General features: G+C 42.7%; 1 protein-coding gene across 2 annotated transcripts; it reads right to left on the bottom strand.

Moving 5' to 3' along the window:
- Positions 1-614: 614 nt before the first annotated feature.
- TDRP (testis development related protein) lies at positions 615-25,006 on the bottom strand. Of its 2 annotated transcripts, XM_015859314.3 has the most exons (4): positions 24,480-25,006; positions 13,457-13,516; positions 6,172-6,275; positions 615-3,871 (listed from the first exon to the last, which is right to left on the bottom strand). In XM_015859314.3, the coding sequence occupies exons 1-4, from the start codon at positions 24,588-24,590 to the stop codon at positions 3,526-3,528; spliced, it is 621 nt and encodes a 206-aa protein (XP_015714800.1). In that variant the 5' UTR covers positions 24,591-25,006; the 3' UTR covers positions 615-3,525. The 2 variants fall into 2 exon arrangements, with proteins under 2 accessions (XP_015714800.1, XP_015714801.1); XM_015859315.3 differs by lacking the exon at positions 13,457-13,516.
- Between the last annotated feature and the right edge of the window lie 2,305 nt (positions 25,007-27,311).

Here is a 27,311-nt window from a genome sequence, read left to right as displayed (position 1 = left end):
CTGCACATAGCAGGAGGAGGTCTTTTCCACCCTTAATGATTCTATGACTCTATAAGCACTTTGCCTCAACAATCCCTGCTAGGTCTGATTAGATGACGCTAAGTTTGTAAACTGGACTGGAAGAACGAGAAGCTGACAACAGGCTTTCTGTACCTACCTACTGGTAGCAGCAGCTATACTTAATTCTTGTCACAGTGCAGGATGTCTGGGTCTCACCTCGTCATGGAGCCAGCACACGCACAAGAAATCTGGATCCTCCAGTTTACAAGTGGATAGTGAAATATTTAGGAAAAATCCTGCTCTGCCCAAGCTTTCATGGCAGCCAATAAGCTAAAAACAAGTAAATAAACAAACTCTATTAAAACCAATAAACACAGTTAAGCAAAATATTTTCTTTTCTTTTTGTCAAAACTACTGAATTCTTCCTGGTGTGAAACCAACGGGTGATGCTTTAAATGCGGGATGTTGTCTCTTTTTAAATGGTATGACTCACTGCTTTACACAAAGGTGGCTGTTCCTTCCTTGGCCACAACCTACAGCAACGTAACTCACATCCACGCAGATGGCAACAAGTCCGTTTGGCAGAATGGAACAGAAGATGAAAGCGTAAGGCATTTCAGTTCAAACTAAATCTTTATTCATATGGAAAATACTATTTTTCTTTCTGCAAATGATGCTAATAAATAAAAATACTCCGAAAACTCTGCTTAGAGTTAAGTGACTACTTACAGCCACACAAAGCTTTTAATTCCCGTTAAAACCACGCCAACGATCATGCAGATTGGCTACGAGAAAGCAATATAAACTATACTTTATTTTGTGCAATCTTATTATACAATCTCAATGCTATCTTCTTCTAAACCATTTCACATAGATTGAAACGCCATTTCAAAACAGGTGTGAAGGGACGTATCCTACACTTATTCCACATATGGAGCCGTGTATAGTTTAAGCCCATTAATGTAAATGTAGTTAAGCATCTAAAGAAGGTAAAAGAAAAGACGACCCCATTCTGAGAATTCAGACAAGTTTAAAAACACAAGAAAAGCTCACACCAGTGAGTTCTCAAGACAAATAACATTATCAAATCATAACAATAAATTATATTAAATTTAATAACGTTCATCTTTAAGACGCTTCTTTGTTTATTGTTGTTGTTTTCTGAGGAAATATCCGTTAGAAAGCACACCAAACCTTCCATCAGTAAGTCATACCTGAAGTTTACATATCTCGATTTCCCCGCTCAGATACAGTTTTGTTTTCTACCAGACTTCAGCTTCACAGGCAAAGTCTTTATCATTACTTTAAAAACAAATCAATATATTCTGCAGTTAAGCTGTGCATCAAACACATCATCGAGGTGAGAAACAGGCACTTGACAGTATAATGTGCAAGGCAAAATCTTGACTGGTCACAGTATAAATAGTTTCTTCAGGAGGGAAATTAAAAGCTCTCAGCCCACCTTGGAGCGTAAAATACCCAGGGCTGCCAGCGGATCTCCTTCTGGTCTTTTAGGTCAGCACCAACAACCAAACTAAACACCAGCTCATGCCTTTGGCTTAGAGGGTATTCCATTAACTATAAAATGCAGCATACTTTACCCCAGAACCCTAATGCTTTCCTATAATTAACCTCAGCATATGCACTTGCCAAAGGCAAACACTGAGTTTATTCACAGACTAAATAACTCAATATAAATGCTAACTCTTTCTCCTCTGTATTTTTTTAACACATAATGCCAATTGATAATACATCTGCCAATTACAAGATCCTGTTTTGTAGCACAAAACACTGATGTTTTTCTATACAAAATGAAGAACAATATCTTTTAACATCCTATTAAACTCAACCAAAACAAAAGACAAAAATCCATTTTGCTACGTCTCCCAAGGCGCACCTCAACAGGAAACTCCAAATAATACCTACGCAGGAGCCATAAGCCAGAAAACTGTTATATGAATTGGAAGAGAGAGGAGAAAGGGAGCACTAAGAAAGGAATAATGTGGCAGCAAGAGAAACGAGGTACAAGCTTAGAAGAAAATTGCATGCATCCCTTTTCATAAGCATAAGCTTCTTGCAAAAATATGTTTACAGGATATCTATTAAATATAAAGGTATACATTTCCTTGTAAAAATGCTGATTTTCTCTCAAATACCAATCTGATCTTCCTATTATACTGGCAACATTGCTAGGCAGTCGACACAGGTTTTCAGTTCAGTTATACCAGTTTTACAGACAGGAGAGAAAAGGCTTCTGTTCATGTCTGCCACAAAACTTTTGGTTTGATCTGTTTTCCATGGATGTTAAAAGTAGTGTTTATTTAGGTCATAGCAATGAAATGGAAACCAACTTTGGATCTGACATTGGCTGCGCTGCTGATGAGACAATATGCTAGAAAGAGGCACTTTAAGTATTCTATGTACATTTCAAATCTCCAGTTTAACACGTCGCCCTCTTTTACCAACGCTGAAAGTATCAGTAGCAAGTAAGACAGAGCTTTGTAACAAACATGCTTCAGAAACTGTGTGTGAACAACCTTGTAATGCTCAGTTATCTTAAAAATGCCAGTCTACTTCAATCACTGCTTATGGAGGGAAGGGTGAGGAGCGATCAACGAATTGTACAAAACAAGAAGTTGCCTGTTCGACAGGGACCAGCTATTGTAAAAAGGAAACCGTTGATCCTTCCATAAGAAGAGACTTCTCCATAGGTTGAGGGCTACACATACTGAATACTGAGATCTTACACTGCCCAATGCCGCATTCCAAATTTACAATCATTTCTACCTTTGGCATGACCAGCATCTTAAAAACTGACAAGTTCAGCTTTGTCCAACAGCATTCAGTACGAAAAGCTCTGGATGACCCATTTGACCTGACTACTGGTGAAGTTCCCGTGATGGAAGGAATTACACTGGAGTCGTATTTTCCCATTTCACACACAGTAGGTTGTGACAGTTGAGCATCTTGTGTGCACAAGCTGAAGCATATGCTGAGGCTGAAGATTTGGAAAACAGTCTACTAAGTATAAGCATTCTTCCTGCAAGCTACATGTCAGTATTCTTATTTTAACAGAGACAGCATCAAAACTAAAATCTTGAGTGACCCTCAAATACCAGGAAAAAAAAAAAAGCCAGGACCTCAAGCTAATGGAAGTTCCTACATAAGGCAGTCAAATGTACAACCAGTGCATACATTCACTAAGGAATTACTCTTTTGTTGTGTTTTTTTTTTTTTTTTTGTAAAACCAACAATCAAACAAACCTCAAGAGTCTGAATGTGAAATATAGGCACAAAATAGATTCTCTACTTCTTTGTCTTTTTTTTTATAGTGTGGAAAATGTAGCTATTTAACAATGCTATAAGAAAATTTACTATCAGGTGAGCAAAAATCTGTAACAATCGGAATAAAACAAAGTACTGTATAAAGGTGCAATATTGAGCAGATTTGATTTTGGTTTAAACATACAAGTAAATCATGGAACCTTTCTCTTCTTACCTACAAAGCATTTCACATCACCAGCATCATTCCAGTTCTTCCCAGTTGTCAGTAAGGTTACCTTTGCTCTGACGTCTAATACTAACCAGCTTTCCAGCTGATTTGATACTCCACCTGGAACTGTTTCCTGAGCTGGTCAGGTTTGTGTATTTTGTGGAGCCTTTGGTTTCATCTTCCCAGCCTGACCAGGCTGAATAGTCACTTAAAGCAGTTGCTGCATCACTGGCAGAGTCAGCAGCAGTAATCTGTGGTGGTTCCCAGCCCTCAATCTCATCTGGTTTCCTAGACTGGACGTTCTGCTTTATCACCAAACTGTCCCAAAAACCTGGCTTCTTTTCTGACTTCATCTCTTCCTTTAATTTCAGGTTTGTTCTAAAAAATAACAGTGATTAGGTGATTAATTTCTTCATTTAACAATGCACATAACAGTTATTAATAACATTCAATTCAATAATTATGTTTTATAGGACTTAATGCTTTTATTCAACAGAAGTGAAGCATCTTGAATTTTACCCAAAGCCAGCTCCGCATCTTCACTAAGAAGTCGGTTGTTCTATGACAGCACATCCATAATGGTTATCTTCAGGACAAACACCCTCCTATAGGTACAAGGCTAAGCATAGTAGACTCTTGCAGTGGGAAAACAGAACTGGATTGAGTATCACAATTTATTATAATAGAACTCCCCACCCCTAACACAGGAGCATGGGCCTTATGGGTGCACGAGCACAGGGAACTGGGATTGTTCAGTGTGGAGAAGGCTCATGGGAGACCTCATCACTCTCCAGAACTACCTAAAAGGAGGCTGAGGTGAAGCAGGGATCGGCCTCTTCTCCCATGGCCTCAAGTTGTGCCAGGGCAATTTAGGTTGGATATTAGGAAGCACTTATTTACAGAAAGGGTAGTTAAGTACTGGAATAGGCTCCCCAGGGAGGTGGTTGAATTGCCATCCCTGGTTGTGTTTAAGAGCCATTTGGATGTGGTGCTCAGGGATATGATTTAGTGGAGGGTTGTTAGAGCTAGGGTTCTGGTTAGGCTGCAGTTGGACTTGATGATCTTCGAGGTCTTTTCCAACCTGGGTAATTCTATGATTCTATATGTACAATATTAGGACTTTATTATAGAGACCAGTACTTTTTATTTCCCCCTCAAAGATATGCACAGTGCTTTGAAAACAGTTGTTTCATTTTTCTGAGAAGAAATTCCAAAGTTCCCCTCACAAAAAATGAGAAAAAACAACCTTTGTGAGTAATACATACAAATAATCTCTCTTTCAGAGACATTTAAAAGGCTACTTATGCTAATAAATTTCTTATATCCTATTAAGAAGAATTATTTTGTATATGCAGTGAGTCAAATGTTCATGAGTAAGTTTATGTACAGGGTTATAGGTGTAACCAAAGAGCAGAACAAAAAAGGCTGAATACCAGTGGTAAAACACAGAATTCTCCATGGTTCAATGAGCTAAGAAGAAAACTGAAAGCATTATCTACTACCAGCATACAAATCAGCCACAAATAAAACACCCACTGAAATACTATGAATATTTCTATTAAATGAATTCTTTCCCATGAACAAAAGCTTAGCATCAGGAGCTCGATGCTATCGTATTTTAGAGGAAGTAACAGAACCGATACCTTTAAAAGAGCTTTTCCTTCAGTGAACTTAGCACTTGCGGAAATGCCATCTTAAGGCCAGGCTCAGACCCCAACCACTACTCTTCCATTTTGTGCCTACAGCACTTGAATATTTACTGTAACTCATTCTTCATACTGTCTCCACTCTCTTCGCTGGTTTGTTTCATTCCTTCTTTTTGCATACCTTGCACAGGATCCTTTAAGCAACCTTAGCATCTTAATACCAAGAAAACTGTACAGATTGCACAGCTAGGAACGTTTATCAAACAGTCTCAAAATGACATGGAAATATGTGTATTTTAAATATGTGTATATATATTCACACACGTATGCATTTAGAGGAACATAAATAAACAAACATACTGAGAGGCATCTATTTAAATGCCAACTGGAAACGAAACATACAATGGTAAGTCTTAGCAAAACTTTTACATGGCTGGAACCAAAGAGTAGCACACTTCTTCCTGTTTGTGACCAACGTAAGTAGGCGATGTATGGAGGCAAACCATGTGCTGTAAGAGTGAAACAGTCAGCCCTGGGAAGAGGTCTGTCTGTTCAGACAAGGGCCGCAGCCACAACACAGTACAGATCTGCCCTGTGAGCATTTCAGCTCTAAAAGGGAAGATCTGCAAAACCTGACACAGCTAAATCGCTTGGCCTTTCCAGGTGTAGGCAAGACTTCAAAAAAGGAATTAAAGCATGTTAAAGAAGGCATTCCTGAGCTCAACTGCAAATTAATCAGTAAGAGGAAAGAGGGTCACGATGACTCTTTTACTCAGAAAACTTTACACAGCTGAATTCCCTCTTCTTCCTGACATGCCTAAATAGGTTATCAACAATACCATCCTTTCCTAGCACAGCATGCTTTACGAGTGTTTAACTTACAATGAATAGTTCTGAAATGCACATAAACCTTTCTCTGTGATTTAACTTCCAGGAGCTGCTTTTCAGCTTCTTCCTTCAGTGTTTTGCAGAGCTATTTTCTGTTCCAGTTTGTGTATTTTTACAGCAGACAGAACAATCAGATTAACTCACCCTTTGGATTTTGGAGACTTGCATCCGGCCAGCAATTGCTGCTCATCATCTTTATTGAACATAGACGTCACTTCCTTCCAACCCCGGAAACTTGCGCCTTGAACCTATGCAGAGAAGTAAACATACTCATAAACATGCATTAAAGTATTTAAGCAGAGAGTGCGTGCCAGCACTGACTGCATGGGTGGCTGATGGGCAGCCACAGTCCCACTTGTCTCATGCCGTGCAGCTGGGAGTATGGAGGCTCTCTCCTTTTGAAAAGGACTAGATGGGGTGACTGCAGAAAGAGCTGTTTCCTGCTGAGTAAAGAGTACAAAACCGTGCTGGTTTGCAGAAGCTGACAAGTGATGTTGCAGAGTGCAGCTGGGCTCCTGGATGCTGTCCTGCAGCCAAGAGCTGCTGGCTGCATGTTCATCTATTACACATAAAAAGGGTGACACAGGGAATCCAGGCAGGGAGATGCAGGGAATCTAGGTCTATTAAGAATGGCATTCTATTATTGATAACCTGATTACATTAAAAAATACAACAATACATCATGAAATACATAAACAATCAAAAGAAAACTGTAGTTGTCAACACAAGTGAAGGCTAATTCATCACCTATTATTACGCTTTGTTCTTTCTGAAGAACTCACTGGTACAAACCAGTATAAATTTGACATTTTAAGCAATTACAGATGATAGCTGGTATGCCCACATAGGTGTTAAAAGATGCATGAGAATATTACCTATGAACTGAGTGCAAACCAGGTAGGAAAACACAGATAGTACCAATTCCTCTGCCTGCAGAAACCCACAACTTCCACAGTTCAGGAGAGTAAATCAGTGCCCTCCCTGCTGTATGGCAGCCAAAGAGCATTTCCAGTTCTGGCTCTCCTGTCCATCTGTGCTTCTTACCCAGCTCCATACTCACTCCTGAACAATCTCAGATAGTAAGGGCCAGCAGACAGAGCAGGCCCACTTGAGGTTTAGCAGGAAGGTCTCGTCTAGACTTTCCCACCACTCCATTTCATCTTGCTGGGATCCAAACAAGGATCCAGATTTAAGTACAGCTCAGGGGACCTCTGAAGACAGAAGACTGAACAAGAAGGGGACAGACTCTTCATCAGGGTCTGTGAAGTCAGAATAAGGGGAAATGGTTTCAAGCTTAAAGATAGCAGATTTAGGTTACATGTAGAGGAAAAAATCTTTTACAGTGAGGGTGGTGAAGCACTGAAACACGTTGCCAAGAGATGTGGTTGGTGCCCAATCCCTGAAGACTTTCAAGGCGAGGCTGGATCAGGCCCTGAGCAACCTGATCTACCTGTGGTGTCCCCATTCACTGCAGAGCAGTTGGACTTGTTGGCCTTTCAGAGGTCCCTTCCAACTCTAAGGATTCTATGATTCCTAGCTCTCACTCATGGGATATGGACACACCAGGCACAGGAAGACTGTGTTCACCATAATCCAGTACTCTGCTATTGCTCTGCCCACCTCTTCCCAAACCCACACATGATCTTACAGAAAACCACAGCCTTCCTCACGGCCCCATAAGGAAAGCAACTGCTTCTATATATGTATTTTTTTCCACTATTAGAGCAAAGTGAGTACAGGTTATAAGAAAACCCTCATAGACAAACACGTGCTATTTTGAATTATGTTAAAAATACACAGACAGCTAACTTCAGCTTTCTATCCCTGTGATAGACTGGCTCTATGTATGCTGCCAACAACTGGCACTGGCAATAGCATCAGGCAAAACCAGGCAAGCAGCGGATGGTGCCTTCAGATACCTTACCTCCATGCCAAGTCCTTGCGCTGAATCTAGGAGCCTCTCCAAGCAATATTCAATGCTTGGAAATGCCACGGTATAAATAGAGGTATAATATTCAGTCCTAGCCTTTACAGACCCAGCCCTGTCGATTTCTGTCGTTCTGTTAAACACATTAACAAGTTTTTAATGAGGATTTTGTTACTGTGTTTTGGATTCCTGTCACTGCAACGCTGCTCATCTACAATAAATACACAGAAAATGGGAATCTCCAAGATGTTAGATCTTGAAGTGGCCTTCATCTTCTGCTACCTTACTCAGGCTCTCCCATTTCAAGCCTCAGCAGGCAGGAGCCTTTGCTAACAACTCTTACTGCCTTAATCCTTAAGGTGTGATAAAATACCCAATAGCTCTTAGTGGTCTAACTGAGCTTATCTACCTTCAAAAATAACGGACTTCATGATCTTTCAGGTCTTTCCCAACCTTGGTGATTCAATGATTCTATGTTCCCCTTCCATCACTTGGCCCTGCTTTCACCTCCCATATGTTTCTATTGCATGCTTTTTTTCTGTTTTTCTTTTCAGAAGCACCTTGCTCATCCACACAGGCCTCCCGTCACCTCTGCCTGCTTCCCTGGTTGGCAGGACAGACTATTCTTGAGCTTGGAGGAGGAGATCACTGAAAATCAAAGCTGACAACGCTAGAAAAAAACTGGGTATACCGACAAAACTCCAGGTTTAAAACCGAATAAGAACTTAAAAACAAAAGTCAAGTGAAGCGCCCAAGAGGGGAGTGCTAAGAAAACAGATTACAAATAAAGACTAGTATTGTAACTTCTGATGTTAGAAAGACTAAGCCTTTAGAAGACCAAGCTGGATGTCACAGTTCATTGTTTTTCAAAAATGCCCACAAGAAGCTAAGTAGAAACCTCTCAAGAGCTCATTTCAGCACTGTGTGAAAAAGGATCATGGGCTGCTCTCATCCTCTCTTGACTGTAGAGTATGGAGTACTCCTATCATAACAGCCATAATAAACTTTCCCCCTAGCATCCATTTTAGGCCTTGAAAATCTGCATCACAATGCTCTGTGCAATCACCTAAAAGGATCAGTAGAAGTGAAAAGTAGACGTGAATTAATCCATCAACAGGCAGACTACTGAAAAACCATCATTTTTTCCCCCTGCATTCAACAGTGTTAATTCCACCTCATGAAGGACTCTCACTACGCTGAAAAAGCTGCCATTTAATGAGTGTATCTTCTGACGCTGGGAGTGCAAGCAGCCACTTCCAGAACATCATGTAAAGGATGCAGTCTGTCCATCCCTAGTCCAACTGTCTGCAATTTTCTCCTCCTCACTGCTATTCCTTCCGCTTTGCCAAACCTTTCGCATTGGTGCCCATCTGTCAGACAGATTCCTGGAGATAACTTTCACAAGATGGCAGATCTGGTTTATCAGACACTGCTGCTGAAAAGGGCAGACCCAATTCATTACCTACTGGCATTTACACCACCTTCCATATGGCATGGTTTTGTACCTCTGTCATACTGTGGAAGATCAGATGAAATTACTAAGTAAGCAGAACTCTAAGCCATTTGTTTTTTGCATTCTTTTGGTTAACCATAAGAATCAGCTCAACAGAAGATGTCAGAGTCAGATAGTCACTAAACAACATGGAGGTTAGGGGCAACAGAACATTTTTTGTAGCAGAAGTTACTATATGAATTCTAGCAGTTAACCTGATAGTAAAGTACACCAGAAAGGGTCAGGTCTTCTTAGCTGGAAGTCTCCTATAAACTTGAGAAGTATCACTACAAATAAAACACTTTAAATATACCAGTTTTCACCACACCAACAAATTCAGATGATTGACGTGACCCTCAGCTTCCCATACTAAGTAGAAGGGCAATGAGTAATAAATGAACCATCGGAATCTACTGGGAAACAGTAAAGCATCACTCAGATGACTTTTCAGTTAATTTTACTGTCACAGGTACAAAATTCATAATTAGAGCTCCACAGAATGTTAAAAAGGTTCATGAAAAATTAGGGTAAAAGGTGACAAATGAGGAACACTGGCAGTTATATACTAAAGAAGTAGAACACTCCTAAAAGTAAACAGTATGTTGCAGAAATATATAAATGCACATCTAGATGAACACATACTAAAGAAGATGACTACACTTAAGTGAAAATAGTTAATTGTACATGAATGCTGCACTACGGTGGGGAGGGGATAAGCACAGACTGTCCTGGTTTAATAATTTTGTAATTTTGCTATCAGTATTCCACATCATAACATCATATAAAGCATGAATAATTTTACCGAATGTGCAGCTTACAGAAGAAGACTACATATCCCAGAGAACATCACGGTCAGAGATAAGTCATGGGACCTGGACACTATATTATCTCATTCCCAGGCTGGACTGACGTCTTTTGAGTCCTGGCATCCAGGAAAGTGTGTGGGAACCTTCCAGCCGTTTCGCCTAGAGTTACAGTAGGCCTCTCGGTTTTGGGACTTGTTCTCTCTCCTATTTTGCTTGATTTGTTAGCCTAATTTCAATTATATTGTATTATATTGTGTTATCATGTATTTCGATATAGTATTTGGTAAATAGGTGTGCCTCCTTAGATCGTTGCCACTGTTTCTTTTCCTAATTAACTTTTCCTTTCGGGTTAGGGCCCCTGCAGGGCCCACTTTGGGGCTGGACTCACCCCCCCTGTCACGGATGCAGGTAGATTTTTCAGTTAATCTGTGACAACAGACTCAATCAATTCTAAGAACAATAGTAAGGATTTGGGACAAACATTAGAGGAATATTATAAATAGGTAATATTTCAAAGTTTATGATTCAAGTATGTTTGAACATCACTCTGACTAAGACAGTACTGCTTCATGAATGGGTAGTAGTACTTGCAATATATTCTCGTTAAGACTTTTCTACTTCTTGACTGCTAACCAGCAGGGCTCCGGGGAACAGAAGTCACTCTCTGTGGGCTACAAGAAACCACATAACAAGAGTCTTAGCAACCAAAAAGAGCAATTTTGTTCTCTGTGTACCTGCAGTGAGAATCAGCATGTTCAGTGCTGTTGTGTAGTTAAGCAGCTAATCCCTAAAAAGCCTCAACTCAGCATGTATGAAATGAGATTTCTAGAAATGTACGTTTTGGCCAAGTTTGAGCAGACCATCACAAGTGTTCTCATACCAGACTGACAACTGGTGAATCAAAATCCTCCAGCAACGTAGAAGCGCTCCATGAAAAACGTGCACAATTTGCTTTTTTAAATGGGAAAACAAAAAAGGATTTTCCCCTCAAACCTGACTGAGAAGAAACAACTGTTTGTTCTGCAGCTTTCCTCCCTCCTCTGCCACCCTGGCAAAATGAGGCCAAAATAAAAAGCCAGGGAGGAATTTTTCCATATAAGTACTTTACAGGTCAATAAAGTTACAACTAAGTGTTTTATAATAAAAAATGTCAATCAGCTTTAACTAAAGAAGTGCTGTTCCCACATTATAGGAAGCCTATTCACAACATGCAAGAATCCAAACAGCAAAGAATTGAAAATGAAAAAAACAATCCCCTTCCAAATTTGTTTCCCAAAGCATTTCTGGGGAGAAATTTCTCAACTTTCTCGGTGTGCAGACCAACAATTACTCTGTCTGTGAGTGAAAGTCCAGAATTTGGCCCTACTGGATTTCCCAGCATCGCCAGTACCATTATTCAGATAATATATCATCTTGTTTCTCCAAACCATTTGTCTCTTTTCAAAAGCTGGCCTGGTAACAATTGCAGGTGATGCCTCTGCTGTGCTTCTAACACTGAAGTCAAGTGCTAGGGTCAGACCATTGAAATGAGCTTAGCTGAGGCCAAAGAGGGATGTGCAGTGGTCTCCAGCTTCTGCCTTTTCCACTGTACCACTAGGAATTTCACATGGCTTTCTAACCAGCTGTACCTGCCTTCTAGGAAGAGGAAGAGAAGGGAAGAGGGAACCAGAAAACTCTAGCACTGAATCCAGCATGCCCTCACTGCAGGGTGGGCAGCTTGTTGCATGAGCACAGTGTAAGCTCATTTTGCAGCCTATGGCTCCAGCCACTGGGACCAGCTCCTGCTTATGCACCTTCAAATCCAGGTCAAAGGCTTTTCTGTCAGACTGGGAATGAGGACTGGCCTAAAACCTGGACTTTAAGGGCTATCTATAAAGGCTATCTCCCTCAAGGGCACGCATACCAAATCTGGATCCCTTTTCTTCAAGAACATCATTGTTCTTATTATACTGTTTCTACACGAAGACTCATTCATGAAATGCACCCACTGAAAAGGCCACACATATAAAAAGCCTTCTATATTAAGGACTTTGGAACTCATGGGATACCACTTTACTGACAGCTTCTAAGACAGAAGAACCAAATAAAACTCAGAAGTGCTTTCAGAAACAACAATAAAGAAAAATAAGATGAGAAGGATAAGGAGTGGTTTTAGTGAATACATTTTTAAGACAAGGGGATTTTACTTTACAACAGAAAAATACCACATCTCTGTGGTTTGCCCTGGGGCCTTTTTTTCCCCTGAAACCAAAACACACACTTAGCAAGTCTTCCTGAATGACTAAGAAATGGATAAAAAAGCTTCAGTATAAAAGAAATTGATGTCAAGGTTCTTTTCCTAAACATTTATCATCTGACGTAAAAAAACACAGCAGTTTATATCTCCAGAAGGAGGAATATGTTTTTTGCTTCTAAAAAGCAGAGAGATATAGCACAATTGCACTTCTATTTTCAGTGAAAATCGTGCTGCATCTCAAGTAGAACAAAAAAGAGTAACAGAGGCAGATGTTCAGTTTATACATGTTAATGTGAAGTATTCTATTACGCTAATGACACCGTTTTTAAATGCTTTTCTCTATACCTATGGAATTTCAAAACAAGCTCCAGCATATCATAGCCACTTCCAGTTCTTTCATCTTCTATCAGTGTAGTTTAAGAACGTTAACAAAAAAAATTCTTGGACACATATCAAGGTAAAAAAATATATAACTCAAATGCCGACTTTCCTGAAAGAGATGTAAGATAAAGTCCTTGAGGTCACAGAGCCTGCTGAGTTACATATATATATACATAATGTATATGCATAATACAACATCTCCTACTGATCGTATTGTCAGTACAGGTAATATCTAGTTCTTCTATACTTTAGATTTCACTTCAGTTAACTCCTGTGGATTCTTATTTTCATCTTAACATATACATGTTTTAATGAAATAATAAAAATAAAGGAACTTTTCTTTCAAAAGATAATTTGAATGCTGCCTTATTTCCTTGCAACTACTACACTGCTTATATTACTTCAATGAAAAATCCATGACAGTATGAGGATGGACCATAAGTAACTATAAAACCAACAATAAACTACATAAATATCCTCCTTAATTCAGGCTGCACATGATAAACAGCAAAGTTCCTAACACACACCAAGTGAAGTGTATATATAAGATATAAAACATGCTACACTTCCAAAGAGCAGGTATTTACCTTTGTTGCAAGTTGAGACACTGAAGATGGAACTTCATCATGAAGAGACTGGTCTTTATTCTCCAAAAAGAAAAGAATAAAGATAGAAAAAGGCTCATGGTCAGTTCAGTTTGACAGTCAGCAGCAACATTTTAGATTACTCAGAAATGCTTTATTCTACTCAAAACATCACGACAGACAATGGACAAAATGTAGTCACACTGCAGAACTGAGCAAACATCACAGCTAATGCTGCACCAGAAGCAAAAACACAAAATCAAATCCCTACAAAACCAAAAGCCCTACACCAACCAAAAAGAGCCCAAGAACTCCTGTGCCAGAAGGGTTTCCACACAACTAAAATCTATAATTCTAACTTCAATCTTAAATTGACAGTTATGTCTGCAGTTGTTTCTTGTAGATGTTACTCTATGCGGTGTCCATAGCCTGGAGTAGGCGATGCCCAAAGATTCCCTCTTCTTTCACATCAAAAAGCACTACACTTCCCCTTCATTGCAGACTTTAGCCTGCATTCCTTTCTCTTCTATTTTCAAGATCTCTGATGAAAACCAGAGTACTGAGGATGCCAGAAGTATCAGCCTCCTCTTGGAGTGGCCACCTTCTCATCCCATGCATCCTTTCTTAATGATATTTATTGTAATTTCCTAGTAATGTTTCCATGTATAGGCAATCCTTCATACTGTACAAGGGATGAGGAGCATTTCTAGAACCAGTATGAAGAACATCCCAATGTACTTCAGCAATAACTGTACGTTGGAAACAGCAATTTGCAGATAGAGAGGAGTACTTGCTGGGGCAGAATACAAAGCCAGGAACTCCTATCAGCGCCAAAAATGAGACTATTGCTTCCTGCAGATCTCAATGAGTTACTGAACTTCTGCATTTGGGTCAACTGCCTTAACACAGGGTATCATTGCAGCTAGGGAAATCCTATCCATTTGTCCAATTTTTTTACCCAAAAGAAAAAAATATATATATCCAAATACTAGAAAAGCCGCCAGGAAAAACACGGTAAGAGGAAAAGTAATTTCAGCCATCCAGAGCTGTCAGAGCCACCAGGTACAACAAGCACAACGCTATCTCCAGAACAAACAAGGCACTACTGGTACCTCCCAGAGGAACAACACCTCTCACTTTCATTCTTTCAGCTTTCCAAACACATTAGGAGGGACTATAAAAATACGACAATGAATAAAGGAAAGATGGAAGGAAGGAGGCACACAGCCTCCATCAAGCCAGAGCATACAGAAACAAAAGTGCAAAACAACTTTCACGGTGCAAAGTTTTAGGGAAAAGCTGAGAGCTGCAGTGAGCATCTCACAGGGCTGAGAAGCCAGATTACAGGCAGAGGAAAACTGGAACCATCTTTGATGAAAGATGTCATTCACAATGAACATTTAAAAAGAAATAATAAAACCCAACCTTTTTGACAGATTGTGACAAGCAGGGTTGTGTTGTTGTTAATGTATCCACATGGTACTACTTGCAAACACACAAAGTGATCTCTGTAACAAATGGGCAGTAGCTCCCGAAAGCATGATCACACAGAGCAGGACTGACAGTTCAAAGGCAACACAAAGTGAGAAGATACAAAGTACAACCACAAAAAGATATTAATCCCTCAGAAAAGTAACTAGGGAGAATCCATTGCTCCAAACACATTTTTTTACAGGAGTGGAAGACTTATCAAGAGGTCAAAAGCCCCTGTGCAGGATAGGGCTCTCTGGAGAACTCATAGTGATAGGACAAGGGGGAACAGTTTTAAACTACCAGAGGGGACATTTAGGTTAGATGTTAGAGGGAAATTATCTACTCAGAGGGTGGTGAGGCACTGGCACAGTTGCCCAGAGAAGCTGTGAATGTCCCACCCCTGGAGGTGCTCAAGGCCAGGATGGATGGGGTCCTGAGCAGCCTGAGCTGGTGGATGGGAGCCCAGCCCATGACAGGGGGATTGGAACTGTATGGTCTTTAAGGCCTCTTCCAATCCAAGACATTCTATGATTCTAAGAGATCTAAGAGAAGAGTTATGTGTGTCTGACATGCATCCATACATCCTACGTGCTTTCAGTAACATGTGACTGACACCAAGGAGCTTTCAACCAACCGACACCAGTAGGTTTAAACCTATCAGTTTCAGGCAGACATGATTTCTACATATTTGCTGGAAAACCATAGAGGAAAGCAAGGCAGGAAGAAAGCATGCTCCACAGCAGCCCCAGCATTACATGGCCCAGGGAGGGACCTGCCTGCTGGGCGACAAGGAAAGCGACAGGAACTGGAGCACTAAGAGGAAGGTCCAAAAAGAGACAGGAAGGCACATTCAGCCCATCTTCACCTGTTACCTGGGGAATCACTTTTTTCCCTTCTTCTCATAGATACAGTCTACTTTCATCACTGATCAGGGACCAAGGAACCTACAACTTCATTTTTCTTCTTTTATTCTCCTCTAAGCGGACAAACTACGACACAGTTATTTGTGAAGATACGCTCGCTTTATCACACTGCACAAGAAACACCAACATTTACACATTATCCCAGTTTCCTTTAGTCTAAGTGGTTTACGGTTACTTTAACTTAAAAGAAAAACGTGGAGCACGTTATAGCATTTAGTAATGAAACAGGCAAATAAATGCTAAGGCAAGTGGGAAATGCTGATCAACATGAATAGCCTTTCAGTTCTGGCATGGGAATGTTGGTATGCACAGTGTGTTTTCGTAAGGAAACAAGTGCCCTTTTGTTGGACGCACTGCAAACCATAGGGTACTCAAGGGATTAATTCAACTAGCACATAAAACTTTTTGTACAGAGATCAAAACTGTAATCTACTTCCCTCAGCTTCCTTTGTGGTAAAGTAATTAATTAGTCCCTTTAGATCATTCACTCCGTGATGAGAAACACTGGACACCAAAGAGTTAAGACAAATACTAGCATCACCTCGCCCTGCATGTCTTTCTCCTGCTCTAGTACATTAAATGGTATATTATTGATTTCCTCTACTCGGTTATGGAGCCTTCCCATCACGCACACACTGGTTGTCAAAGTAGAACGTACGTAAGAAAAAGTGGTTGTTTTAGGAATAGGTCTTCTTGGTACAAATTACTGCACTTCCACTGACCTGTTACATCTCCTCTGCCTGCCTCATCAAGGACTAAGTGGAATTTAACGTCTAGGTCATCATGACTGGAAGTGCAAATTAGTTTATGAACCACATACGAATAACTCAAGTGGAACAAAAAACAACCACCACCACCTGAGGAGACATTTGCTGTGCAGAAATTGAAGACAACTCCCAGTCCTCCACAAAGCCCCGAAGTAACCCAGAGATAGGAGATGGAGAAGAAAAAAATAAAAATCACTCAGAAGATTGTAGAGCTCAAAGTTAACCTCTGAAGCTGGAAAGATTCCCAAAGCACTGATTACAAACCAAACAGGAGAACGACTCTATATACACAGCCTGACCGGAGACGGCCAGCTCACGCTCAGACGAGATCCCGCTGTCAGATCATTATCTTCAACCAGCGCTAACAAAAGAACCTGCTTCCTTCGGTTTGAGCAGGACTTTGCTATAACATCAAATGAAAGAAATAAAGACTACAACAGATTAATAAAGCAAAAGTCACTCTGCTTATCTGGTTTTTGATCTGAAACAAGACCAGAGCGAAACACACTCCTCACTGGATTAAGGAGAAAGTTAGCAGCAGGTAGCTTTGGTCTTAGGCCTTGCATTCTTGATCACACACACATACTGTTGGAAAATTCCATATGTGGATAGAAATATGCTTTCCAAATCATCAGCTTGAAGCAACTGTGATCAAACGTAGATGGACACAGCTGGAAATAAAACAGAACTGTACCTAATGCTGATGCAAAATGGAACGTGCCCTTCGAGGACACAAGGCCTGCAGGCTGAACAGACGAGGGGTGCATTGCTCACTCACACAGCTTGCTTTCATGCAAGGCCAGGTGTCCAACAGATGCAACTCCATGTTGAACTGCACATCTCCCTTCTCCTTGATAGCAGAGAAGGTCTAGATTAAGTCCAAGACCATTTCTAGTCTTGTCCATACTTCATCTACTGCTAGATCTCAGTCTTTCAGTGCTGTTTCCATGTCCCTAAAACAACTGAACAAACCAAACTAACCATCAGAACAGCTGATGCACACTGAAAACTTATTAATATCACCAATGAAAAATATTAAACTAGGTACTTCCAAAGTCTTTTCATGCTCAAGAGTTGTTTGGCATTTTAAACTGGTTTGTCAAAAACTATATAAAGAACATTCTAGTACTCTAAATTGCTCACTAACGTTACAAAAGCATTTCCATTATAACAATAACCCAGTTCAGATGGCACTGTGACTGAACAGTGACAGTGACTGCCACTCTGGCAGCCTCCTCTGCCACTCTGCTGCAAAATGGAAAATAATCTGTTCACAAAGAAAAGCTTAAATATGAATTTTGTTAAAGAATGTGCTTTCCTCTTTTAACCTTATTCTTTCATCTTACAATTCACCAGACCATGTGCAGGAGAGCTTGCTGTGCCCTGCTGCCTTTGAGAAGCCCAGGTGACTGTTTCAGATACAGCCGACAGCCCACCCAATACATTTAAAACTGCTTTCATCTTCTAGGTCCCCATCTTCTGCAATTAACCATTATTCTCCATATTGACCTGATGATGAAAAACAGTTTTCCTATCTTTTCACCCTTTAGAATATTACTAAGGCTGAATAAATCAAAACAAAGATGATATTCGTTTTCTCCCATCAGCATTCACAGCTGTCAAAAACTTGTTTAGCATTTTGACAAACTGTTTCATTCAACTGTTTCTCCTTCAGTTATTGCTTTGCGTTCTGTTACACTTTAAAACAGAATATCTAAATTATTTCCATATTTTTACTGTCAATCGATACAAATGGCAACAGTTACCGGAGAAGATTAATTTCCAAATGTAAGCATTTACACAAGAATACTTTTGTAGTTCTGCGTTTTATTGGCACTACAAAAAGAAATATCAGAGCAGCAGATCCCGACGCTGTGTTCCCTCATCACTAGAGCAGGTTATTTTATTAATATGCCTGCCTGTAATAAGTAATTATAATGTATCTTACTCAGATTTGGCCTCACATAATATTTTTGGAAGAATTTTACTTAACACCTTAAAAATGTTTAAAACTGAGCACATTAAGAATATGCTTTTTGCCTGATTTTTACTATCTAAAGTATACTCCAACAACTGAAAACAACTACATGGAGAGAGAAATAACATCAACGCTGAGAATATGGTCAAGTAACCAATTTGACTTGTATTGCTGCAATAATGTAAATACTCCAAGGAAGTTTTTTCATTCTGATGAAGTTTTTTCATTCTGATGATGTTCCTGATTGAAAATGTCTCCGATGTAATGAAAAACGATGATAGTTCAAAAGACAGTATCTGACTCGATTCTTTTATTCAGTCACGCACAGCATTTCAAATTAAATTCCACATCCCCCAGAAAAAAAAACCTCTTGCATGAGTAATGGTAATATTTTTGTAGAATAGCTTCTGCAAAACAGGTTGAATGCTTTATTTTTGGTTACGGCGTTCAACAGCAAACACACCACTTCCTTTTGAGGTGCTGCTTTCATCTCCACGTGCAATGTTACTCTCACAGCCCAGCTTGGACCCTTGCAATGAGTTGGAAGAATCAGAGCATTGCTCGGGTTGGAAAAGACCTTCAAGATCATCATAGAATCACAGAATCACGGAATCACAGAATGACCCGGGTTGGAAGGGACCTCAAGGATCATGTAGTTCCAACCCCCCTGCCTGGCAGGGCCACCAAACATACACCTTTACTAGATCAGGTTGCCCAGGGTCCCGTCCAACCTGGTCTTGAACACCTCCAAGGACGGGGCATCCACAACCTCCCTGGGCAGCCTGTTCCAGGGCCTAACCTCTCTCCTAGTGAAGAACTTCCCCCTAACATCCAGCCTAAATCTTCCCTCTTTTAACTTAAAACCATTTCCCCGTGTCCTGCTATTATCAGCCTTTTCGAAGAGTTTACTCCCCTCCTGGGAGTAAATTCCCGTCAGGTATTGAAAGGCTGCAATGAGGTCAATCCACAACCTTCTCTTCTCTAGGCTGAACAAACCCAGCTCCCTCAGCCTGTCCTCATAGGGGAGGTGCTCCAGCCCCCTGATCATCTTCGTGGCCCTCCTCTGGACCCTTTCCAAAATCTCTATGTCTTTATCAACCTAATCACACTACCCTAACTAACAACCCTGCACTAAATCATGTCCCTGATGATGCCAGGACTGAAAACTGCTCTACCTGGCAAGGGATCCATCTAACTGCTAATAACTCTGCACATGTTATGGCTGCATTTATGGAATCAGACAAGAAGTTTCAGTAGTAAAGAATTAAGCACATAAAAAACATTAATTCTTTCTCAAAAAGTACTATGCACTAGTTTGTTCATATATTAATGGCATGAAATCTCTACGTTGCTAGGAAAGTATGCTTCTATTAACTTGGAAAAGCACATCACAGAATGGTAGAATGGCTCAGACTAGAAGACCATCCAGTTCCAACCCTTTTACCGTGGTCAGGTCTGCCACCCACAAGACCAGGCTGTCCAGGGCTCCATCTAACCAAGCCCTGAGCACCTCCAGGGATGGAGCACCCACAGCTTATCAGGGCAGCTTGTGCCAGTGCCCCACCACCCTCTGAGTAAGAACTTCCTTCCGCTTAAAATTTAACCTCAGTCATCTCCCCCCTTTTAGTTTAAAACCATTCCTTCTTATCTTATCACTATATGCCTGTGTAAACATGCAGTCTACCTCTACAAAGATACAGCAAAGAGATTAGGGATGATGGATCTCCAGAAACGATTTGGAGAAGAATGGGATTTAGAACAGGATTTTGGATCAGCCAAAGGGAATAATTCCGTATGGCACTTTCAGGGATGCAGACAGACAGGGCAGAGGACAGAGGCTGTCACAGCTAGTAAAGCAGAACTGGCACCAGAAAAGATACAAGTGTTAGAAGTGACAAATGGGCAAGAGGAAGGGGATGTACTGAGAAAAACCTTGAAAGCAAGGCTAGAAATTGGAATGTAAATGTCCTGAAACAAAGGGAAGCCGGCTAAAGAAACTGAACCGGGAAGATAAGGACAACTTAAGCTTTATGCCATAAACAACAACAGTAATATCAGCGAAAAGACACCTCAAGACACCATCAATCAGCTCTCTGCAGGGCTCCATGAAGGCTGAGAAAGAAAAAGGATCCACTCATGAAGCTGCTGCAGGATGCATGTGATGAGAAACAAAAAACAGGAAAGGCAAGACAGTGGAAGCTTCAGGAGATGTTTTGCTGTCAGTCCTCCCAGTCTGATGTTCAGGAACGACGACAGAATACAGGTGATGGATGTTAGCCAGGAAAATGTCACAAAATGTCACCAGAACTACTTTGATGAAAAAACAGGCTAGAACAGAGGGGTATGTATAAAGGAATTATAAAGGTACCGCATGCAAAGCTTTAGACACATTTAAATGGTTAGAAAGTGAAGGAGAGACATTACCCGGATTAACATTTACTACTTCTTTTTAATTAAAAAATAATCTTATTCGGTATATTAGCAGAGCATACAAAATGCTGCACAGCTCCCACCCATTCCTTCAGGGCCCGTCTGAGTTCAGCTCAGCTGAAGATGAAAGCTAGTCCCAAAATTGTACCGGAGATTTAAACATCTTAATTAAAACAGATAACTAAAAATCTGTCTGCCCAACTTTAAACACATTCAGTGTGCGAGTCTAAACAAAACTCAGCATTAAACATGTTTTTGCACATATTCCCCATGAATATAACCAAAAACACCATCAGAGGGGAGCGGGTCAAACAACAGGAGGGATCTGGAGCATTTTACATGAAAGGCAAAGTTGCAAAATATAATACAATTTAGCTGGATACTCATCAGCTGCCCTGATATATGGGCGGATTCCAAAGCTGAGCACCATTTTACGTAAGAGTTGCATGAAATATTGACACATCATTGACATCTCCGAGGCCTGATTAGATTACAGCAGACTTTAATCAAGGAGAATACAGAGTGACTGCCAAAACACTGCCCTGCCGAAGTCAAAACCAAACATTTTTCCCATTCCAAAAATATAACTCGGGTTTGAAACATAATGAGTATATTACAGACTGAATGCAGGTTTGGCAAGCAACACTGTGTGTTTCAAGCATATTTTGAGAGAGAAACACAAGAAGACATTAATTTCATGTTCAAGTGCATTTTCACACTTGCACTATTCACACGTATTAAGTTGCCTTCACGCATTAATTGCAACTCCAGCCAATAAAGAGCCTTCACTGCATAAACGTAAAATATTTATGCTTTGAGGAGTAAACTAAAACTAACCTTTATGATTCGGCCTAAAACTGTCTGATCTAAAAAAATAACAACACACAACAATTGTGCACACATACACAAATTGTTTCAGCATTTACTTGTCCGTCTTATCTCAGGAAACAGCTTCCTATTTTAAATAAGTGTTAACAATTCAATACGCTTCAACGTATGCAGAAACTTTGGCTAAAGAGTGGCTAGAGGTTGTCAGTTCCCTCCCACTGCCATTCCCATGCTTTGAAATGTGCTTTTTTTTTCTGCCTGGGAAAAAAAAAACCAACAACAATAACAAACAACTCTCCACAAAAACAGAACCATCGCAATTCTGGGTTTAGATAAAACTAAGCTTTTCTATTTAAGCAAGTGAGACCATGAACCTTTGCAAACCCAAACGTCGGCTTGTGCAAGCCCAGATCAGCCTTCCATATCTAAATAGGATGATTAACATTTCTGTAGAGCCACAAAGGTTTTTTTCTTCTTTAATTCCAGCAGCCTAATTCTTTGTTGCTGTCTGCTCCTGAATGTCCTAATTACCAGGTTCTACAGCGAGAACTCCTTCACTCTTTCCCAGCTTTGAAGAAACCACATACAGCGGCATAAATCAAACGCGATGATGACAGTGAATCTTCCATTTTAGCAACTGGTGCATCAGGAAAGAACCTAGAGGAAACGAAATCTAACAGCCAACTTCTGCCCCAAATCCAATGATGGGCTTTTTTAATCTACTAAAGATCATTACCATCAATTATTTAGAGCTTAGTCCTTGAGACAGAAAATGAGGGGAGCTCTGGATTCTTTTCTTCTTGCTAAGAACATTCTTCATCCACAGTTCGGACATTCTGCCCGTGACAACTCCAACACAGCAGAGGCAAACTGAGTTTCTCCAGCTCAGCTACCATACAGGAAACACATCTCCAATCTATGGCCCTCCTGCAGCTTGGGACTCAGCTACATAGCACAGCTCCCTGCTGAACCCCCCTGCACACTGCTGCACTCCACTACCTCGTGACCCTACTGTTAGGAGCAAATGCGGGTTCTGACGAAATGTCATAAATCACAAAGGCCCTTGAGCCTTATCAGATCTAACAAGCTGAACAAGTGCATTACGTTACCTCCCACTTTCTCCTTGAGGCCCACCTGAATCACGTCTCAGAAACACTTGTACCTACAGCTGATGTAGGTGCATCTTTGATGGATCGCAAGAAAACAATCAGATGATCATGGTTCTCCAGTAGTCTGTCATTCCTTAAAGCTTAAATAAAATCTAAAATAACCACTTTAAAAACAGCTTTTCTCAAATTTAAAAATCAAGAAGACTTGACCAAACAACAGTAACTGCCTCCACACCAGTTTCTGGGCTAACCTACATTAGAGCCCTGTGTGGAGAGAAGAAGAGCAGGGAATGGTCCCTGCAAAGTGTGTGGTGATTTTGGATGTTCATGGTGGGTTTCAGGAGGTAAGTAAACCTACGAGGGCTGTGGACAGCTTAGTGAAAACAACACAAGTTTCCAAGCATCTGAGGACAGAAACCATGGAAGTAGATGCTACATGTGGTATGAGAAGCTGCAGGAGACATTTGGGGCTTCCTCCAACTCCACAATCCCCTTCATCCCTTGAAAGACTCTTCAAAATAAGTATCCGTTCCTCCTCTTAAAGAAGATGCCTTTTATCCGCAGGCATTTTCACATCTGGGGACAGGGCTCTTGTGGTCACAGGGCAGAAGAAAAGCCAAGGCAAGGCTGTGCTGGAGCCCAGAGCAGTGATTTTGGCTACCGGGAGAGGGAGGGAATATCTGCTGTGCCTAGGGAAGCTGCTCGTCAGCAGCAGCCACATGTTGACAATCCATCGCAGCTACCAACCAGAAACTTAAGCAGAGACAGGCTGTCCAGATTCACGCCAGCTCTTCCAGTAAGGCAGGTAGGAGGCACAGGGCAAGCAGTGGGGTGGGTGTTTGTACCTGAACTCAAATACAAATCCCACCAGCCCACAGTTCTGGGCAGCTGCCTGCTTGGGCTATGCCTAATCCCAGCTCGGTGGCAATGGAAGATCAGATATGCAAGAAAGCTGAACAGGCTGCTGAGCTGGGCTGATGCCGAATCCCTATCAAGTTCTTGAAAGCAGTCGGCAAACATTCTTGTAGTTGTTTTGCCTGGAGCTCAACCGATGCCCTTCCTTTCCAATTGTGTTTGTTTGACGACAGCTCATCGGGAAGGTCGCTGCTGGCATGCGACTTACCATTTAATAGCGACAGCCTTCGCTAAGATCGCAGCTATTTACACGTAACCAACCACTACGGCCAGAAACTCCAGCAGAAGCCACCCTGACAGAACTTAGCACCGCGCACGAACGCACACAGCCATCCGCAGCCGCAGGATGGCCGCGTAATTCATCGCGCCGGGCGCCGCGCTGCCCAGGGCCGGGGCTGAGACACGGGAAGGAAGGCAGAGCCGGGCAGGAAGGAGAGGAGAAGAGACACGGTGAACGGGGACCCCGACCCGCTGACAGCCGCACGCTCGGCACCGACACCTTCGCCCATCGCGGCGCGCATCCCGGCGTGGAAAAACTGATTACTCATGTCGCCGGCAGGAGAGGAGGGGAGCGAGCCCCGCGGCCCCCGGCCCCGCTCTTACCTGGGGGGCCGCGAAGGCGGCGGCGGGCGGCAGCGGGCCGCGGGGCCGCGTCTCCTCCTCCTCGGGGGAGTCGTCCAGGAGAACTTTGCTGCTCTTGTTGAGCTTCCACATGGCGGGCGCGGGGAAGCGGCTGTCGCCTCGCTGGCGGCGAGCGGGCCGAGGCCGGGCAGGGCGGCTGGGCTGGGCTCGGCTGGGCTGTCACCCCGCCGGGGGCTCCCGGGGCGGGAGGGAGGAGCGCTGCCTGCCGGGGCCGCGAGCCCGCCCCCCGCGCCCGCCTCGCCTCTCCTCGCCTCTCCCGCCGGCCTGCGGCGGCCCCAGCCCGCGGGGCCCGAGCCGAGCCGCCGCCCCGGCCCCTCCGCCGCCACGCCTGAGCGGAGCCGGGTGCCGAGCGCAGCGCAACGCCCGCCCGGCACGGCTGAGCTGCGGCCGGGGCCGGGGCGACACCTCCCCGCCGCCCCTCCTCACCTGCCGCCGCTCCCCGCCGGAGCCGAACGCGCCGCCGCTGCCATGTTTGCGGGGGCGGGGGCGCGGGCTTTCCCGTCACCGCGGCAACCGGCGAGGCGCCGGCCGGGCCCTGACAGCGCCCGCAGCCCGGGGCAGCGCAGGGACCCGGCGGGGCCCGCTGCCACACAGCCCCTCTCGCTGCTCCGCGGCTGTGTCACCGAGACAAGAAAGCCTCGTGTGCCCGGGGAATGCCGCTGCCCTCAGCACGAGGCCGCTGTGTCCGGCTGAGCAGCCCCTGCCCCAGCAGCTTTGCTTGGTGCCCGCGTGGCCCTCTGCCTGTAACACTGTTGGTTACTCTCTGCTCTGCTCTTGTGAGGCCCCATCTGTTGTACTGTGTCCAGGTGTGGAGCCCTCAGTACAAAAAAGACATGGAGATATTGGAGAGGATCCAGAGGAGGGCCACGAAGATGATCAGGGGGCTGGAGCACCTCCCCTATGAGGACAGGCTGAGGGAGTTGGGTTTGTTCAGCCTGGAGAAGAGAAGGTTGCGGGGTGACCTCATTACAGCCTTTCAATACCTGAAGGGAACTTACTCCCAGGAGGGGAGTAAACTCTTCGAAAGGGCTGACAATAGCAGGACACGGGGAAATGGTTTTAAGTTAAAAGAGGGAAGATTTAGGTTGGATGTTAGGGGGAAGTTCTTCACTAGGAGAGTGGTTAGGTCCTGGAACAGGCTGCCCAGGGAGGTTGTGGATGCCCCGTCCTTGGAGGTGTTCAAGGCCAGGTTGGACGGGGCCCTGGGCAACCTGATCTAGTAAATGTGTATGTTTGGTGGCCCTGCCAGGCAGGGGGGTTGAAACTACATGATCCTTGAGGTCCCTTCCAACCTGGGTCATTCTGTGATTCTGTGATGTTGCCTACAGTCCTCATTTTATTTTTACATAGACATGCCTGTCTGTTACAATCCCTGCCCAAGCGCTCGTTTTTCCATCATTCTGATCTATGAGCTGTGGTCAGGGGTCCAAAGAACCGTGAATGTGGTTGAAAACGCCACTTTTTTTTTTTCTCTTCTGTTGCTCCTCCAGCAGAAGTCTGTAATGCTGATGGATTCCTCATGCATCACAGAAAAACCTGCAAGTCTGCCTGTGGCTGCCTGAGCTTTTCATAGTACCATATAATTAATCATCGGAGTCACAAAGATCACTTAAGATGACCTAGTCCAACCATCAGCCCATGCCTGCGAACACCATAGAACATGCCCCACAGTGGGGCGAAGTGGCAACAACTGAGCAGTAGCAGTGTGTTTCAGGCTGCAATGCACTCATACCTGCTGGGCTGGAACAGGGCTGGCCCCAGGGTGCACTGGCTGTTCGGGGCTGGTTGCTCCACATGCTCTGCATGCTAAGGGAACGCATCTCTACTTCATCCAGGTGCTGTGCCCACACCTGTAGAGCCAAAGTTCATAAAGCATTGAAATAACGTTGCTTCTTCCACCACAGGCATTCATCCTTACCAGTGCCGTAACTTCAGAAGCGTCATCTTTGATCAGTGCACAAGTGAGCTTACAGTGCTGACAAAGGATTCCTGTAATGACTTAGGAATGCTGTAATGCAAACTCAGATTTATTACTTAACCACACAAAAGACACATTCGCTTCCCTTGAACCTGAAGCCGTAGAACTGCTCAAGCCCTCCCTACTGAAAATGAACTTAGCAAAGCACTATTTGCATTTGTAAAGCAAGTGCACAAATCTTGGAAGGGCTGGGAAAGCTGGGAAGTTTTACAGTGAATTTCTAAACAAAATCTTTATCTCATTTTCAGTCCCTAATTTTGCAAGATGAAAAGTTCTTAAAAGCAAAACCCTGAAATTCCATTGCCCATCTTGCGTTAATATTAACCAAATCTCAAGGGGGTAGGAGACAAAACACATTCCCAGTTATTAAAGACAGATCAGGTTTAGCATGAGTTTCCTCTAGAAGGCCAGTTCTTTATCTGCTCACTCCTTGTTCATAAACAAAAATACCAAGAAGGCAGAGTGCAGTATTTCTAATTTACATTGACTCATATTTGGGCAAGCTTAAGCAGTAAAAAAGCAATTCCTTTTATTTGAGTTCTGCATTTAGACTCTTAAAAGATCACATAAGTTATCAGTCACCACATGACCCTAATATTTTAATCCATTGCCTTCCATATGCTGTTTTTCTTATCCTTATCTGAAACATCAGCTCTACCATTAAGCTTAAATCCTCCAAATACTTATGACTGTGCTCAGTTTTGGGCTCATGAAGAAATCCATGGGCAGCCTGGTTTAGTATTAGATATGGAGGTTGGCAGCCCTGCCTACGGAAGGGGTCTTGGAGCTTGATGAACCTTAAGGTCCCTTCCAAC

This window comes from Coturnix japonica, chromosome 3, assembly GCF_054131305.1.
Source record: "Coturnix japonica strain WE chromosome 3, WE-NBRP24, whole genome shotgun sequence".
Taxonomy (NCBI): Eukaryota; Metazoa; Chordata; class Aves; order Galliformes; family Phasianidae; genus Coturnix; species Coturnix japonica.
This window is presented reverse-complemented; position numbering and strand designations above follow the sequence as displayed.